The following is a 15,721-nucleotide window of genomic DNA, read 5'->3' as shown; positions in this document are numbered from 1 at the left end:
GTATATTATATATAAATATATCTTTATTGACTTCAGAGGAAGGGAGAGAGAAACATCAATGATGAGAGTCACTGATCGCTGCCTCCTGCGCACCCCCTATTGGGGATAGCCAGCAACCCAGGCATGTGCCCTGACCGGGAATCAAACCCCAATTTGGATCCTAGGTCGATGCTCAACCGCTGAGCCACTCCAGCTGGGTGATAACTGACTTTTTAACTTTTGTGAATAGGTAATACAACCATGCAATTCAAGAATCAAAAAGTTCAAGAGGTATTGAATGAAAAGTCCTCCTCCCAGCCCTCTCCCATCTGTTGGATCCCACCCGCACTTGCCAAATAACCATTGCTCATGTTTCTGAAGTACATCTCTGGTATTGATTACATACAAGCAAATAGGGATATTTTCTTGGTTCTACACAAAATATTTCATGCCATAAACACTGCTGCACTTTTTTAAAAAACTGAAGATCTTAAGATCTTCCCATATTGGTATGAAAAGAGCTCCATTTTATGGGTGTACCATGATTTATTTAACTAGACCCTTATTGATGGACATTTAAGTTGTTTCCAAGCTTTAAGTATGCTGTCACTAAGCACTTTCCTCTCTCAGTCGCTGTGATACATGTCTTCACAACCCAATGTAATAGTTAATGTTTTAAGATCTGGAAGCAGCCCAAGTGCCCATCAATAGATGAGTGGATAAAAAAGCTGTGGGACATTCACACCATGGAATACTACGCAGCTGTAAAGAAGAAGAATCTCGTACCCTTTGGGACAGCATGGATGGGACTAGAGAGCATTATGCTGAGTGAAATAAGCCAGGCAGAGAAAGGCAAGTACCACATGATCTCATATGTGGAACCTAATGAACAAAATAAACTGATGAACAAAATAGATCCAGAGACACAGAACCACGGAACAGTCGGACAAATCTGAGGGAAGATGGGGATGGGGAGTGGGGGAGGCGATAGTCAAGAACTTAGACGCATATACATGACCTATGGACACAGACAATAGTGTGGAGAAGACCTGGGTTGGGGGATGCTGGGTAGAGGGGATCAATGGAGGTGAAAAAGGGGACATCTGTAATACTTTCAACAATAAAAATAATGAAAAAAGTAAGGTTTTATAAATGGGATAAAGAGTTTAGAACATAAGTACCTTGACTAAGGTCATATGGCAAGTAAGTGGAGCTGTTTCACCAACACACATGGAGCCTAATTATAGTGAGAAATCAGGAGGATTCTTTCCACGGGGTGTCAAGACTGCTAGTACACACAAGACATCTATTTTGGGTGCCAATCTGTATTTTTTTAGTTTTTTTAGTTTCTAAATTTATCTTTATTGTTATGAGTATTACAGGTATACCATTTTCCCCCGCAATTGACCCCCTCCACTTCGCTCCCACCCCCTCCCCAGGCCTTCACCCTGTTATTGACTGTGTCCATGGGTTATGCATATATGCATATAACTTCTTTGGTTAATCTCTTCCCACCCTCCACGCCCCTTCCCTCTTCCCTCTGAAATATGATCGTCTGTTACATGCATCAATGTCTCTGGATCTATCTAGTTCATCAGATTATTTTGTTCATTAGCTTCTTCTTAAAGAAGACCCTTCAACATTTCCTGTAGTGCTGGTCTGGTGGTGATGAACTCCTTTAGCTTTTTCTTATCTGTGAAGCTCTTTATTTGACTTTCAATTCTAAATGATAGCTTTGCTGGGTAGAGCAATCTTGGTTGTAGTTCTATGTTTTTCATCACTTTGAATATTTCTTGCCACTCCCTTCTGGCCTGCAAAGTTTCTGTAGAGAAATCAGCTGACAGTCGTATGGGTGCTCCCTTGGAGGTAACTAACTGCTTTTCTCCTACTGCTTTTAAGATTCTCTCTTTGTCTTTAACCTTTGGAATTTTAATGATGATGTGTCTTGGTGTGGGCCTCTTTGGGTTCCTCTTGTTTGGGACCCTCTGTGCTTCCTGGACTTGAAAGTCAATTTCTTTCCCTAGGTAGGCGGGGTTTTCTGTAATTATTTTTTCAAATAGGTTTTCAATTCCTTGGTCTCTTTCTGCCTCTCTGGCACCCCAATAATATGAATGTTGGGCCTCTTGAAGTTGTCCCAGAGGCTCCTTATACTATTTTCATATTTCTGGATTCTTTTTTCTTTTTGCTCTTCTGGTTGGGTGTTTTTTGTTTCCTCATGTTCCAAATTGCTGATTTTGTTCTCAGCGTCTTCTACTTGATTCCCTGTAAATTATTCTTCATTTCAGTTTGTGTAGCCTTCATTTCAAATTGGTACTTTATTATGTCATCGATTTTCTCAGTTTTCGTAATACTCCTACTAATATGCTTAAACATCCTTATAAATAAAATTCTGTATCTGTTAGCTTGCTTGGATCTATTTCATCTAGTTACTCTTCTAGAGATTTCTTCTGTTCTTTCCTTTGTGACATGTTTCTTTGTTTCCACATTTTGGCTGCTTCCAGGTATTTGTTTCTATGTATTAGGTAGAGCTGCTATGTCTCCTGGAATTTATAGAGTGGCTTTGTGTAGTAGGTGTCGTGTGGGGTCCAGTGGCTCAGCCTCCCCATTCACCTGAGCTGGGCCTTCTAGGTGCTCCCCTGTGTGGGCTGTGTGCACTGTCCTGTTGTAGTTGAGCCTTGGGTGCTGTTGGTGTCACTGGGAGGAATTGACCCCCAGGCCAATCGGCTGTGAGGACCAGCTGCAACTACAGCCAAAGAGCTGCTGTGCTGGGGAGACCCCTATGGAGCAGGATTTACTTCAGTGGGGCTTTGGTGTTCACCAAGTGTGCCCCTTGAGTGTGTCACTGGTGGATGTGGTAGGGTTGTAATCCAGCGTGGTCGAGTCTGACCACCAGATGCACTGTCTCTGGGCCTCCCGGGAGGTGCAAAGTCAGCCTGTGCCAGTGCCTTGCCCAGGGCCACCCAGCATGAGCTACACAGCAAACCGTAGATGGCTGCTACTTGTGCTGGGCTTGGAGGTGTCCAGGAGAGGCCAAGCTATGAGCCAATGCAGGCTGCCGCTAGTGCCAGGCCTGGGGCCGCTTATCAAGCCCTATGGGGCCGGCTGCTGCTTGTTTGAGAGATTTCAGGAAAGTCCTAAGCATGAGGCTTGAGAGGCCACTTGCACAGAAAAGCCCCTGGAAATGGCCTGGATGAGCTCCAGGTGGGGAGGGGCGGGGCCTCCGGGAATCACGGGGCGGGGCCAAAGGTGTGAGTCAGGTGCTGGCGATTCAAACATGGCGCCTGCCTGCGGCTGTGTGTGGGGAGGACTCGCCAAAGGAGCCACGGCCTCCGCCAGCCCTTCTGCCCGGGAGGAAGCTGCCCCTCCAGCTCTCGCCTGGATCTCAGGCAGGTTAGTTCCCCCCGAGTGTCCCAGGTCCTTTCAGCTGCTGCCCGGCGCTGGCTCAGAGGGAGCGTCCGAGTGAGTCTGTGCCGGGCCCTTTAGGAGGAGCTGCTGGGGCTCCCGCAGCCTCCGCCACCCTCAGCCACAGTCCCCGCTGGTTTCACAGCCCGGAGTTGTGGGGACGTCTCTTCCCGGCCCTGGAGCCCTGGGTTGGGGGCCTGCTGTGGGGCTGGGACCCCTCCATCCTCCGGGAAAACTCCGCCGCCGAGATTCCCTCCCGGGTTTACCCCGCGGCACCGGGTGTGGGCCCGCGGCCCAGTCTGCGATTCAGCCCCATCCTCCCGCGTCTCCATCCCTCCTCCCGGTCTCGATGCTCCTTCAGTTCCCTGGCTGTGGGGCTTCTGTTCAGCTGGATCTCAGGAGGCTCTGACTGACGGTGGTTCTGGATTTTAGTTGTAATTTTGATGTGGTTGCGGGAGGCGGCAGGTGCAGCTGTTACCTTCGCCGCCATCTTGTTTTTCAACCGTCAATCTTTATTTTTGTATTAAGTATTTTCGTGCATTTTGTTGTCTTAGGTTTTCCATAATTCCTCTGATTTATTTTCCATGTATTTCATTTATTAATTTGACATCACTCAACCTCTTAGAGCCAGCAAAACTTTCTGGGAATTCCCTTAACAAAGGAACATTTCTTAGGCAGACATTTATAGTAAATTGAAACCATAGTTTCCAATCAACCACTATCCATTCTGGTGTATAGTTGGGACAACTGTTAGCTGACTCTTTTGGTCAGGGTTGTTCCTCTTCAACATTTTCAGGATGTTAATAGGATTTTCCCTCCCATACCTCAATCTCATCCAGCTTGCAGTGTTGATGGCGTCCCTCTGCTGCTTGTGTGGAAGGCTAAGGAGACAGTCCTGCTCTGAGCCTAAGACAAGCTCACAAATGCCACCCAACACGGCAAAAGGCAAAACAAGGGTCATGAGAATTGTACAGTGTTTGGGGAGTTCAAAATGTGACAGGCTTCATTTGGTTGATGAGTGCGGAAGGCAAAGTCGGAAGGGCTTTGAGGAGACAGAAAAATGTCTTTTAGACAAAGGCCAATAGAAATTTGACTTAGTAGTGGCAAGAGACCGAGTTTGGAGAAATCTTGCTCAGGAAGAGAGATTATAGATAAACTGGTGCAGGAGTTAAATAACTAGTGATAGATCAAAGCTATAAACTCTCCATACACATAAACAAAACTACCAGACATAAAACTTTTGACAATTCCAGAGAGGAGCAGAGTTGGGGTAGGTGTCGCTGAAGCAGAGAAATGACTCCGCTGCCAAAAGAACCTAAAGGGCTCCATGAAGTGTAGTCTGGAAACCAAAGGTAGCAAATAGGTTGAACCAAATTTGGTTGAGACGGGCTCCAGAATCCCTGGACTAGACACTGTGACTTCCCTAAACTGCTGGTAAAAACATTTAGGATTTGCTTCAGAGAGAATTTATCTACTTGAATTTTCAGATATGATGCCCTCTTTACAGCTAAACTGAAAGATAACACTAATTTTGAGGTTGACCCTCTCAACAAATTCCCTCTTGCAGGGCAACAGGACACTGTTGCCTGGGAACAGGCAACTTTCTGAGTTGTACACCCTTTGAAAATTGGCATGGTTTGTTAAAATCATAGCTCAGTGAAAAATAAAGAAAAGGAGCTGGGAGCTGCCACAGTCCAATACAGAAAGCACAATTTTAAGTGCACACATACTAACTTCAGTCTCTTACCTAGGAGACTAGCCAGGAGACCAGTTGGTCATAGGTGACTGAGTGATGAGAACTGCATGTACTCTGGAGAGAGGCAGTGGATATAGAAACATGGAAAAGCCACTTCCGGTGCCCAACCTGCCTGGGTGAGTTGAGTGAGGAAGAGCAACTGGAGTCACATGTAGCTGGGTAGACCTCGCGATGAGCTGAGAGGCGGGACTGTGAGATTGGTTACAGGGATAGACTTCGGACTCAGGCCCATCTGTGAAGTCTGACTTGTCCACTGACTAGCTGAGTGATCTCAGGTAACTTCATTCCTCATTTCATTGTAAAATGAGGTTTGTAATAGGACCTACATTCAGGGTTATGAAAATGAAAGATTATGTGAATAAAATATTGGCACAGATCTAGTAAGAAGCACTCAACGTTAGCCACTGCTGCTATGATTGGCAATCAAACTTGTACTTGCTAGAGCTAAGGAGGACATGATGTCAGCTGTTAAAGTGGAAAAGAGAAAGGCACCTTGAAATTATTTAGAAAAAGCCATGTTACATTGTTAGTTTTAGAAGCGTCTATAATTCCTTTAGGCGAGTGTGTAAATAAAAACTGTGGAATTAAGCGTACACATCCTGACGTTATCAACAGCTGGGCTTCTGCAAGAGTCTGATTGCACCCTGGAAGTGTGTGAACACCCTGGAAATGTTCAAGACCTCATTTGTCTACTTAGTGGGGTCTAACCCCAGATAAAGTAGATTAGGATTTGAAAACAAGGTTTAAAAAGGGCAGGGGAGCAAATTCTCAGGTGCTGCTGCTGCTTCGGAGAGCAGGGATAGAATCCAAACAGTTTGAAGACAAGCTGTGACCTAATTAATTATGTTTTTCTAACAGAACAGCTGTGATGTACAGGGGATCTAAAAAGTTGATTGTGCTTTGCTCCTTGGTTGCTCATTGGCCTCCACCTGGGAGATCATGAACTATCCCACACCCAGAGACACTAACTGGTCTGAGATGAGAGCTACCTTGCAAACCTAAATACGATCTAGATTGCAAACCACTGAACAAGCAAGTTGTATTTCCATCCATCATTATCCAAGAGGAGACAGTGGGAAAACAGCCTGGATATCAGAGCAGAAATTATCCAGTAAGATACTTTGCCATTCACATTGTTGACCCTGAGAAGGAATATACCTGCCAAAAAGGATTTCTTGTTAACAGGGCCCAAATTCATAATCAGAGTCTAGCATGCATTGTTTACAGAGGCTTTTCAAGTACATTGCATAGCAGGGCAAAGCCACAGAGCGGCTAAGCCTCCTACCTGCATTCCTGCCTCTGCGCCAAACCTTACAAATATGTTCCTGGAATCGTGCAACCAGAAGGCTAAGACCTACCCCATCCGATCGGAGCTGCGCAGCTATATGCTTATTTGCATCCGTACTGACTAATCAGAATGGCTCCATAACCACCGATCAGATCACCCAATTCTTACCAATCAGGGACCAAGGCGGGACTTTATATGAACTGGCCTCACCTGTGCCTCCATGAAGGCACTTTGTTTCCTTCCCAGATTGCCTTTCTCGGGCTTGTGAACTGTTTAACTTTCTCCTTTCACTACACCCCACATGGGGGACTCCTGTTGGCACTGGATTGGTGGCAGTAGCCTTTGTTGACAGCATCTATGATCTCAAGCCTCAAGGCAGGTGAGCAACAGCGCCTTTTATATAGGTCACTCCAGCTCAGAGAAGTAACATACTTAAGGTCACAAAGCTGTGCCCTAGTTCTGTCTGAACTCTAAAGCCACGAGCCCCCACTTCACCACCACCAATGGGTTGTCTTCTTTAGTGCTCACAGGATTGAGAGGGAAATATGCTCAACCTAGTTATGGTTTGGGAAGTCTACTGCCTTATGATTTAGGGCTTCCTAAGCCTATAAAGCCAGTGGAGGCTGATATTTCCAGACTAGCACCCCTCAGCTACCAGAGGAGGCTGAGTCTTCCCTTGGGAGCTGTGTGGGGAGCCATTTACGCCTGTCACAGCCAGGTGCTCAAGCTGAGACTTCAGGCCAGTGCTGGTGGGAAGCTGGCAGCTCTCCAGCGAGAGCAAAGCCTCCAGGCCCTCCCCCTCCCCTCACTCCCCAAGCATTGAGGACTGCAATTTTTTTTTTCTTCCTGATCATACAGCTCTTGTACTCTATAGGAAATTTGGAAGCCAAAGAACAGCATAGAGAGAATGCTGTGCTATCCAGAAATAACCTCTATCAATACTTTGTATTTTTTGGTCTTTAAAAATAATGTCGGAATATTGTAGTTTGTTCCTATTTTTTCTGCATTTAATGCTATTCTGTTTTTTACCTGAAAACATTTAAAATAGCTGAATACCTTCACGTGAATGAAGCAGTTTAACTACCTTCTTCCAGTTTTCCACTATTAAATCTAGAAAGGATTATGTGGACCAGTGTCTTTATATCATATGTGGCCTTTTTAAGGCTCTTTCTACTTATTTTCAAATTTCCTTTCAGAAAAATTGTACACATTTGCATTCGCACCAATACTGAGTTTCCTCATGGCACTCCTGTCAGAATTAAAAATTCTTTTTATTAGTTTGATAAAATTACATTGTTTAACTGTGAGGTTGAGCACTTTTCATGTTTATTAAGCACTTTTATTGAGCCTTTAAAGATTTTGAGCAATCGCTTAAAATACAAATCTGATCAGGTCAAACACATCCTGCTTAAAAGCTTTTATTTGAATAAGACAGGGTGTCCCAAAAACACATATACACAGTTCAACAGCTGATAGTTCAACTGATGTTTCTTTCTTTTCAGCCAGACTAAGCTCTGAACAAAGGAAATCCATCCTAAAATGCTATTGGAGCTCAGCCGGCATCGCTCAGTGGTTGAGCATCAACCTATGATCCGGGAGATCAAGGTTTGGTCCCAGGTCAGGGCACATGCCCGGGTTGCAGGTTCGACCCCCAATAGGGGGCGTGCAGGAGGCAGCCGATCAATGACTCTCTCATCATTGATGTTTCTACTCTCTGCCTCTCCCTCTCTCTGATATCAATAAAGATATACAAGAAAAAACATGCTATTGGAAGTTTGAAAATGCAGTTGAAGTACAAACACTGCCTTTATAATTATTCCAAGTGTGTGTCCCAAAAATTGAATACACACTTTAACTGACAACTCACTTAATTTTCACTTCTTTTCAGGTTTAACTGATTTGGAATAATGGGTGAAGCCAGACTAAGCTTTGAACTAAGAAAATTTATCCACTAGACTTTTTTTAAAAATATGTCTTTATTGATTTTAGAGAGAGGAAGGGCGAAGGAGACAGAAACCTCAATGATGAGTCATTGATTGGCTGCCTCCTGCACGCCCCCTACTGGGGGTCGAACCTGCAACCCGGGTATGTGCCCTGACCGGGAATCGAACCCCAATCTCCTGGATCCCAGCTGGATGCTCAAGCGCTGAGCCACGCTGGGCCGGGCTCCACTAGATTTTTTAAATGGGGATACATAAAATATAAAGTTTATGGTATAAAACCCCCAGCAGTTGATGAATTGAGGGCAACCAAATACCAAACAAAATGATTCTTGATGTTGCGATTCCACTGCTTTGTGTTATCAGCAGCACCTGGATCAAAACGGTCATCAGTTTGAAAACAGGCATTGACAAAAAAGATTCATTTATGTAGATTCTTTTAAATTTTGAAAATGAACTGTACGTTAATAAACACTGACTTTAAAATCATTCGCAGTGTATACACTTTTGGGGGGCTCCCTATGTATCGCCATCAATCTTCATTACGACTATTCTAGGCTCAGGGTTGCCATGCTCTCTGGCCACAGCCCTTTTGTACCCCTAATCCCTCTGTCAACTCACTTGTTCTCTTTGCCTAGCTCTTTATTTTTTTCATTGGTTTTCAGAGAGTGGAAGGGAGGGAGGGACGGTAGTGAGAGGGAGAGAAACATCAAGTGAGAGAAACACATTGATTAGTTGTCTCCCACGCTCGCCCCGACCAGGGCCCGCGCTGGAAACCTGTGACCCAGGTACATGCCCTTGGCCAGGACTCGAGCCTGAGACCCTTTGGTCAGTGGGCTGACGCTCTAACAGCCACTGAGCCAAAATGGCCAGGGCAGTTCTTTTTTTATTTTAATCCTCACCTAATGTTATAAGGTTTTTGTTCTGTTTGTTAACCCTCACCCAAGGGTGGGTTTTTAACGATTAATTTGAGAGAGGAAGAGGGAGAGAAACATCGATCAGTTGCTTCCCCTATGCGCCCTGACCAAGCTACCCAGCCAGGGCTGTATCAGTCTTATTTATATTAGTACAATTTATATTTTACTAACTTACTTATATTAGTAAAAACAATATCCAACAGAAGACTGTTTTAAGTTAAGGAATATCTATGTAATACAATACTATATAGCCATGAAAAATCGTGCTGTAGAATAATTTTTATTACATCAATACATCAAGTGAACAGGATGAGTTACAACAATCATGTGCCGTTTGATCAGTTAATAGTTGTTGCCTTTAAATGGAAGAGTTACAGCTGATTCTTCTTTTGTTATTCCGTTTCTTCCCTCTACAATTTTTATTTGCTAAAGTTTTTCTAATTTCCTACAATGACTTTTTTTCTTAGGAAAAATAATGCTATTAAAAGAGATGCTTATCGGTAACTCAGCTTGCTTTACAACTTGGACATCGACTATGGTGCTAGTTACTTTGGTACAAATCCAAGAAATAACAAATGTCTGGAAAGAGTTATAATGAGGTAAAAGTCCATTTCCCAGGATTCTTAATAAAATGTTAACGACACTATGTTGTTTATCAAAAGAATTTATTAGAAAATATTACATACTACATATCTGTTTAAGAGCATTGTTTCAGTAGACAGCACTCCATCCTCAAACCAGCAACAGTGTCTCAAGGACCACAGGCAGCCCCTGTGCTTCCGAAGCTCCATCTTTTGGACGGAACATTCAAGCAGCACACACCATGGCCATTTAAAGGAAGATGATGAAGAAAATGTGGTAATTACCAGGGCAATAAAAAAAATCACAAAACTTTTGGAATGTTCAAATAATAAATAACTACCTTTAGTCTCAAAATTCTAGGCATCACTATAGCCTAAAACATTGGTCAATGCGACTAGTAAGTTGAAGGGACCAAGGTTCCAAAGGTCAAGTTAATACTGAATCTTCATAAATAACAAGAGAAATCTGTAACCCCACAGAATGTTTTTGATTAAGTTTGCGCACATGCAAAATTAATATAAATTTCTGAGGAATGTTAAAGCAGTATATTTTTTAACATAAAGCATGTACTTTCTAACACATTCTTAAATATTTCCAAGTTTGAAAATCTAACCCAGTAACATTCTTCATTAGCTATTTTAAATGCAGTCTAACCGGTATGCCATCCACATGTGGACTATACCTTATTTTCAGGAAAGGTGGAAATAATTCATGACAGTGCTACCAAAGATCTGAGACTTGACCACACTACCTAGTTTTTCTTCAAAGCTTATTTTAAACATGTTTGCAAAAGATAAATGGTGTAAAGCAACTTTTAAAATGTCACCCAATTCCCAAATGTCACTGAAAGAAAACAAAGGAAAAGCAGGCATTGTGTGATTAATCGGCTACAAAATTTTCAAAGTGTGAACAACTTTAACTCAAAATAGATTTAAAGTTCACACAACTGTTTCTAGAGCTCAAAGCTGAAATAAGTGAGGATGTGTGCATTGATATTTAAAACACTGTCTTAATATTTAATTAGAAGAAATATACTTCTACACTTCTTCCCCCATTATCTAAACACAAATTTTAATTAAAAATATATATATATAAATCAGTAGAATACCATATTACAAATGCCCAGAAATGCAGAATAAAGATCAAAAACTGCTTGGAAGTATTTCCATTACTTTTTGGGATTACACTCATAACCTAACAAAAATTATGAACTAGCACAATCATTACTGGGGCCATCATTTCAAAATATTTTGCCTACCAAAGCTAGCACCAGGAAAGTATTATACACATAAAATTGAGAAACACAATCTTTACTTCAGAAAAGCAGTCCTATAGCGTATTGCTCTTGCTAGTTTAGCGAATAAAAGGGTCTGTCTCACTGAGGCATATATTTATCTTTGAGCCATTAACATCTTATCTGAATAGCTTTCCAGTTATATTTGGTATCTACTGAAAATTGTTACTAGAATTAAAGACAGATTATCATGGAGACAACCCATTGTTTTCTTCCAAAATGCCTATTAAAATAATGGTACTATAATACTTTTAACTTACCTTTTATAAAAATTAACATATTCTAGTATTTAAAAAAAACACACCAAATCTCTAGTCCCTGAAGGCCTAACCAAAATGCCATTATTTAATTCCACTCCCTTTCCAAAACACAGATTTTAATGTCAAGATTTTTGCAACATGCTTAATGGCCATCATCTAGTCACCAAATTAACTTTATTCATTGTAAAGCATGTGGAGATTTCTCAAGTGTGAAAAGAACTTCATTAGTGATTGGACAGATGAACAACCACCTGAAGCCACTAAAGTGAGTCTTATAATTCTACCTTAGTTCCAAGGACGGGAGGGTCACCACCACTTAAAAGCAGTTCTCTGGTTGGCACAGATAATTTATCATCTCTAATAGGTAGGAAATATTATGAAAGAATAATATTTTTACAATTTTTACAAAGTCAACACTTTTTCCAAACTGGTCTTCTACATTCAACAAAGAATTTAGACTGCCAAAGTTGTATATCTAGCAAATGAAACTGCTTCATCTCAATCGGGGGAAAGAAAGGCACAAAGAAAAACAAGCAGCATACCCTTTATTTGGTGATACAATAGGTCAACAGTGTTCCAAAGTTTTGAACACTGAATTTTACTCGTGATAATTTGTTTTCTATCTAAGCAATTTATTCAGATGTGTGCTTTAAAAATACAGATTAGGAGCCCTGCAACTGGTATGTTCTGTTATTAGAAATATTTTTCATGGTAATACATTACTTAACTTTCTATAATTAGAGGGAAAAATCATATAGATCATACTTTACTTTTAGCCAGACAGAATAAACGTATTATATATATATATATATCTTCCAAAACCAGTGCACTTAGAAATTTCTAATTTATGCACTTCATTGTTCAAATCAAAAAGCTGTACATCTTCTAGTGTCCACACTGTAACACAGTCCTAGTAAAAATGCACATTCCTTTAACCCCTTTACTTTCCCTTGAATTTGCTTTTATTGGCGGGGGAGAGAAGGAAAGGATATAGAAGTTACAGTGCAGAACTATTATTTATTTTGAACAAAACATTATATCCTACGTTAAAAAAAATAATTTTATCAAAACCAAATGTCAATCACAGTTATGTATGATTTTCAGTTAAAGGTACATATTGGAATTGCACTTTGCAGATATCTTGACAGTGTCCTTTATAGTGCTCTCCATTTCAGCCTATGTTTTTTTCAGTAGACACAGGTTCTTCCAGAGTTTTCTTTTGGCTTCCCTTCCGTGAATATTTGTATTTGTCTACATAGGCTTTAACCAAATTTGCCACTTTAGTAGAATTGACTTCTCCACTCTTACTATGACAAACCTATGAAAAAATGGGGGAAATTTTTTTTTCACAGTTAAAGGGAGCAAAATATAAAGCTTTGTGAAAAACTACTAATCCCAAAGCAGACTTTTTTCCATGTTTCATACCTCATATGAACTTATTCAAAAGTTTAAGAAGCAGACAATTAGAAGAAGGTAGCTCTTATTTTAATTAGATTTAAGCATTCCTTTATTAAAATAGAGATAGTTCAAAACAAAACATACAGAACTCCACTGAAGCTACAACTTACTTTATCTACTGCTTTTCGTACAATCTCTTTATATTCTTCCTTGGTGATATCTTTATTTTGGTAAAATGGCTTAATGGCCAGTTTTACCTCCTGTGCTGCTTTCTCTTGGATTTGCAATTTCTGATAAGAGGAAAATGTATAATTATTATTTGCCCAATTGCATGCTTCCAAAAAATTTCTTTAAAAATATAAAATTAAAAACACTGCATTTGCATTATTAGAAGGAGCTCTTCAAATATTACTGTTATAAACAAAATTTACTAACAAACATATCAAGCATTTCTAAAAATAATTATGAAATATTACTAGTAACCCATTGGGCATCAACGTATTCAGACAGGACCTTTCAAATAATAATAGAATTTAACACTATCAGTAAGTTCCCTTTACCACTTATACAACAGAAAGCTGTTATTTTTTCAATTTTATCAGATACAAAATTATGTAGGTTGCTCTCAACCTTGAACTTGCCTTGTCTGTCTTCGAGCTATCTGCGCTGGCTTCCACTGTAACACTTACTTTGCTTTCTGCCAATTTTACAGCAGCATTAGAGGCTTTGCTGTGACTTGATGACGAAGCATTACCAGAACTTGGTCCCTGAACTGTTTCCATATTTCCTGGGGCTGCTGTCGGAGCAGGCAAGACTGGTGTGCTCATGTTATTACTTACATGAGAAGCACCAGGAATACCCTGTTTTAAAGAGTTATCGTCAATTAATGAACTACTTGTACTCAACAGAAGTCTTTTAGTCATGTATTAGAAATAACATTTAAAAAATTCAAAGCAATTCAACCTTAGTACCTAAGAGAAATGCATATTTCAGGTCATTTATATTTAAAGGACTCTGAAGAAAAATGAGTGACATTCTTAAACAGAGCCCTATTTAAATATGTCAACATCATTTTAAATTATAGTATGTGTATTGTAATGTTCCGACATTAACACTAAAAACAAGAACAACATTTAAAGAACAGTATCTTTCCTGCAAGGCTCTTAATGGAAATTGACTGAAATTAGTGCCCGCTTTAAGACGGGAGAAAAATGAGGCAGTGAAGGTGACTGGCTTGCTGTGAGCTGATAGCAGAAAAAGATTTAAGATCCTGTATTCTGGAATCCCATTCCCCTTTCTTCCAACTATATCTTGCTGTCAGGATTCTAGAATTTCTGAAATGTAGACATAAAACTATAAGCAACACAATGTTTATAAATTACTATTCAAATTATCTATATGCCTAGAGACTCCTCTTCTTTTTAGCATGGTAAATTTGTGAAAATGAAATAGACGGTAATGGATAATGAACAGCATTAACTGGCATCTGTCCAAACAAGAGAATACAAGCTTCATTACAATATTTTATCACAAGTTTCCAACCCCTAAAAAATCCAGTAAGTTAGGGAAAAATTTTAAAGCTCCCATGACAGTTCTAGTTTGGCTCATTATTATCTGGTCTCTTTAATCTGAAAAAACCTGTTTGGATATCAATGACAGCATAATGTAGCCTAGACTTAGTAATATACATTCAATTCAGTTTCTCACTTAGGGGGAGGGAGGTTAGGGGAAGAAGTGTGAAAAAGGGGTTATGAAGATTTATCATAAACCCAGTGATTTTTGACTGGTGTGCCGCAATTTTTAAAACATTCAAAACCTGACGATTTAGTCAGGGGCACTGACCTCTTTCTCTTTAGATTGTCAAATATAAAAATGACAACACCAACCCAACAATAGCCATCTGCTGTGAATCAAGTTTACAACTATTTTTTTGTCAGATCAGCAAAAAATCTATTTTTTTGGTGTGCCGCAAAATTTTAGTAGTTTATGTGAGCCATGAGATGAAAAAGGTTGAAAATCGCTGCATAAACCTAATAAAAAAAATAACTACTTTGGATGCCAGGATGCCCTTTCTTGAACATCTGCCCCTAATAGCTAAATGTTTCCAATGGCTATGCTGATTAAACTTGAGTTGCTAAAAACATACCTGCAATTGCTTTCCATCTGGCTGTGAAGCCATGTAGCTGACTTGCTGGGATGGCGGGGGAGGGGGTGGTGGTGGTGGTAGTCCCTGAGATACACCGGTAGGAGCAGCTACCTGCATGAGAGGTACTCCTGTGTGCAGATGCAAGGGTAGCTGAGGATGAATATTATATGGATTGCGTTGGATGTTCATCAGAGGAGCATGAACACCCACTGGGTATGGGAAGATATTCATAGGCTGGTGTTGTGCATTCATTTGTTGCTGCATTACATTCATTTGTGGTTGCATCATATTTATAGGTAGCTGAGAACCATCACCTTGTTGGTTTGTTTGGTCTTTTAGGTTAGAATCTATCAAAAGAAAAAAGACTTGTGAAAAAGATCACGTTACAAATTTCTTTAGACAGAGAAGCAAGTAACTGCTGGTTATAGGAAAATTAAATAGCAATTAACAGACTAAGAACACCTAAACTAATCTCCAATTACTTGGCTTTACCCTGTCATTTCTAAATAATGTGGGCTGATTTTCTAAATGAAAACATTCATCTAAAATAATTTTTAAGAATAAGGTTACATGATAATATCCATCGCTATTAGCAAAGAATCAACAGCTCAAGAAACTTACTGACTGAAGAAATACAAAATTTACTTAGGTTACTAAATTGGAAATAATTTCTTGCATTATTAACAAAAAAGCCAAGGAAAGATAAATCTTTAATGGAAGAGTGACTTATTTACATGAGAACAATTCTCAAAATAATTC

The 15,721-nt window shown here is 40.3% G+C and overlaps 1 protein-coding gene across 6 annotated transcripts in view; it reads right to left on the bottom strand.

Moving 5' to 3' along the window:
- Positions 1-11,946: 11,946 nt before the first annotated feature.
- The window catches only part of SCAF11 (SR-related CTD associated factor 11), a 69,213-nt gene continuing 65,438 nt past the window's right edge, over positions 11,947-15,721 (bottom strand). For 4 of the 6 annotated variants that reach the window (XM_081130542.1, XM_081130543.1, XM_081130545.1 and 1 more), the window contains 4 exons: positions 14,963-15,309; positions 13,458-13,676; positions 12,987-13,106; positions 11,947-12,736 (listed from right to left, as the gene is read on the bottom strand). In XM_081130542.1, coding sequence (XP_080986668.1) covers positions 12,590-12,736; positions 12,987-13,106; positions 13,458-13,676; positions 14,963-15,309 — 833 coding nt within the window. In that variant the 3' untranslated portion in view covers positions 11,947-12,589. The remainder of the gene's footprint in view (positions 12,737-12,986; positions 13,107-13,457; positions 13,677-14,962; positions 15,310-15,721) is intronic. The other 2 variants (XM_081130544.1, XM_081130546.1) reach the window with 2 other exon arrangements.

This window comes from Miniopterus schreibersii, assembly GCF_964146895.1.
Source record: "Miniopterus schreibersii genome assembly, chromosome: 2".
NCBI classification, from domain to species: Eukaryota; Metazoa; Chordata; class Mammalia; order Chiroptera; family Miniopteridae; genus Miniopterus; species Miniopterus schreibersii.
Note: the sequence above shows the minus strand (reverse complement) of the source record. Positions and strands in the feature narration are given on the sequence as shown.